Source organism: Punica granatum, chromosome 8, assembly GCF_007655135.1.
Source record: "Punica granatum isolate Tunisia-2019 chromosome 8, ASM765513v2, whole genome shotgun sequence".
NCBI lineage: Eukaryota > Viridiplantae > Streptophyta > Magnoliopsida > Myrtales > Lythraceae > Punica > Punica granatum.
The window spans coordinates 3,742,376-3,744,638 of NC_045134.1; the positions used below are offsets into that span (position 1 = coordinate 3,742,376).

Consider the following 2,263-nt stretch of genomic DNA (forward strand, 5'->3'; position numbering starts at 1 on the left):
ATCAAAAAATTATTAATCATCCTCGCGCAATACGTAGATTCTCATCTAGTTACATTGATTAGATAAATAAAAATTTGACTCTAATTTGTCTCTAAAGGCCTACGGTATAAAGATGGCAACACCAGGGTCAATTAGTTTATTTGGTCTCTAAAAGATTTTAGAGACAAATAATTGATTTATGGAGACTTATAATTATGTTTCAATAACTCATTTGTGGTAGGAATTGGACATTTAAAACTTTCACGATGAGTATCACTGGGACGCAGATCTTAATTTAATAAAAAATAATGACATCTAAACTGTAATACACATTCCAAAAAGCAACAAATATATATATATATATATGCATATCAAATTGTAATAATTTGATTATAGGATTTAATTTCATGAATAGCTTAACCAGTATATAAGAGATTGGCTTACAAAGTAGAAAATAGCTTATTAATTGCTACAACATCATTGCACTTGGTAGACAAAAAGGAGAAAATTATATCCTTATGAAAATTGACTAGTGTACTTCATATATGTAAGTGCATTAGATGCACGAACATGCTGCACACTCGATATAGAACGCGAAGTTATAAGATGTAAAGAATCAGCTAGAGCTCTAGTTCACCCGGAACGTCAATCCAAAATGACTCAATTTCTCTTCCATGATGTTCTTGAGCCTTTCCGCCATGGAAAGACTGAAATAGTTAACCCAGTCCCCGACCTCACCTTTCCTGAAATAGCTGTTGTTCTCAAAGCCGGCGATGGATCTACCTGTCTTGTTCACCTCCAACTCCTTCAAGCTACCCAGACTGCACATCTTCACTATCTCTTCGACAACTCCATTCCTCTCTTCCTCGTCCGAAAACGGAACCCCCATGAACTCCGCGATCCTCTTCAGGTTCCCTGCGGTGTCTTCCTTCAGGTCCTCGTACTTCAGGAACAAGACCTTCTTGGGCCTCTCCTGGCTCGCCTTCCAATAACCCAGCAAGTGGTCCCAGAACGGACCGTACCCATCCATGCCTTTACAAAAGTTATCGAAGTACTCCTCCATGCCTGACCAGCCTCCTGCTCGGTCCCCTGCATCGACTTGGGCCACAAAGTGCCACAATGACACCACCACGTCGAGGGGGTTCCGACAAATGTAAATCACCTGTACATGTAAATAAATACAAATTGAATAAGAATTTTGTCAAATTTTCTTATTATAGCGAAAATTTCATTATTAAATCTGCTCTCTTAATATCAAAAGTCCCTCTGTGCTCTTCCTCCTCCTCCTCCACCTTTAAAATGAACGTTTCAACTTAATTACTTGAGCAAACAATACCTTACAACGGGACCGGCGGATAGAATACGGCAGTGAATCATATGGAACGTGGGTGCCAAAGAGACGCGGATCGGCAAAGCCGGACAGGTCAGGAGCATGCCCGGCCGACTGCCCCAGCTCCAAGGTTCGGACAAGCGCATGGGGATTGGAGGAGAGTAAAGGGTGGTTGGCGTTGGCCTCGGTGGGGTTGAACTGTGCCCGGTAGAGGACAGAAAAGGCCAGGGATTTGAGCCATGTGGTGCCTGACTTGGGCTTTGAGGCTATTAGGACATCGGAATCTCGTGCTAGGAAGTGGCGCTGGAACGAGATGACCCCCGGGAGAAATTTCGAGTGGCACCAGAAGTTCTGGTATAGGGTGAGGCCCGAACTGTGCCACCCTTTCCCTTTAGGAAGAGAAGAAATTAGCTCTTCGATTTCTTGCTGATCATCGTACGAAGGTTTCGAGTTTTCAGCCATGGAAGGAACTAAGAGATGATATAATGGAGGTGGCGTGGTATGGATGGGTGTGAGTTTGGGGTGAGGTAGAGATAGGATGTGCATATAAGAAAGCGCCGCGAGTACTGAATAAATGTGTATATATATATATATATATATATATATATTCCATGAAATGCAATGTATAAATTTATTAAGAGAGAATGGGATGTAATCCAATGCTATGTATAATTAATCGTTCTTGAACCAAGCTGATAAGTTTGATTGATTTTCTTTTTTCTCACATCCCTCTATATTAGGCCCATATCTTCGATTATAATAAAGGCTCATGGAACAAGAATAGGAAAATCAAAATAAAGAAGCAAGAATCAGTCACACTGGGACGAAAATGATGATTACAGGACCTCTTGCAACAAACTTAGACAGCAAGCTGGACTCCGCTTGTAGTGATACGCACCAGAAAAGATACATGTTCCAACAGCGACATGTATAACGTTACTGCAGTTATATTGA

The 2,263-nt window shown here is 41.3% G+C and overlaps 1 protein-coding gene across 1 annotated transcript; it reads right to left on the bottom strand.

Annotated features, from left to right (window-relative positions):
- Window positions 1–355: 355 nt before the first annotated feature.
- LOC116187345 (cytosolic sulfotransferase 15-like) lies at window positions 356–1,868 on the bottom strand. The gene is made up of 2 exons (XM_031516002.1): window positions 1,316–1,868; window positions 356–1,141 (listed from the first exon to the last, which is right to left on the bottom strand). The coding sequence occupies exons 1-2, from the start codon at window positions 1,853–1,855 to the stop codon at window positions 608–610; spliced, it is 1,074 nt and encodes a 357-aa protein (XP_031371862.1). The 5' UTR covers window positions 1,856–1,868; the 3' UTR covers window positions 356–607.
- Window positions 1,869–2,263: the final 395 nt, after the last annotated feature.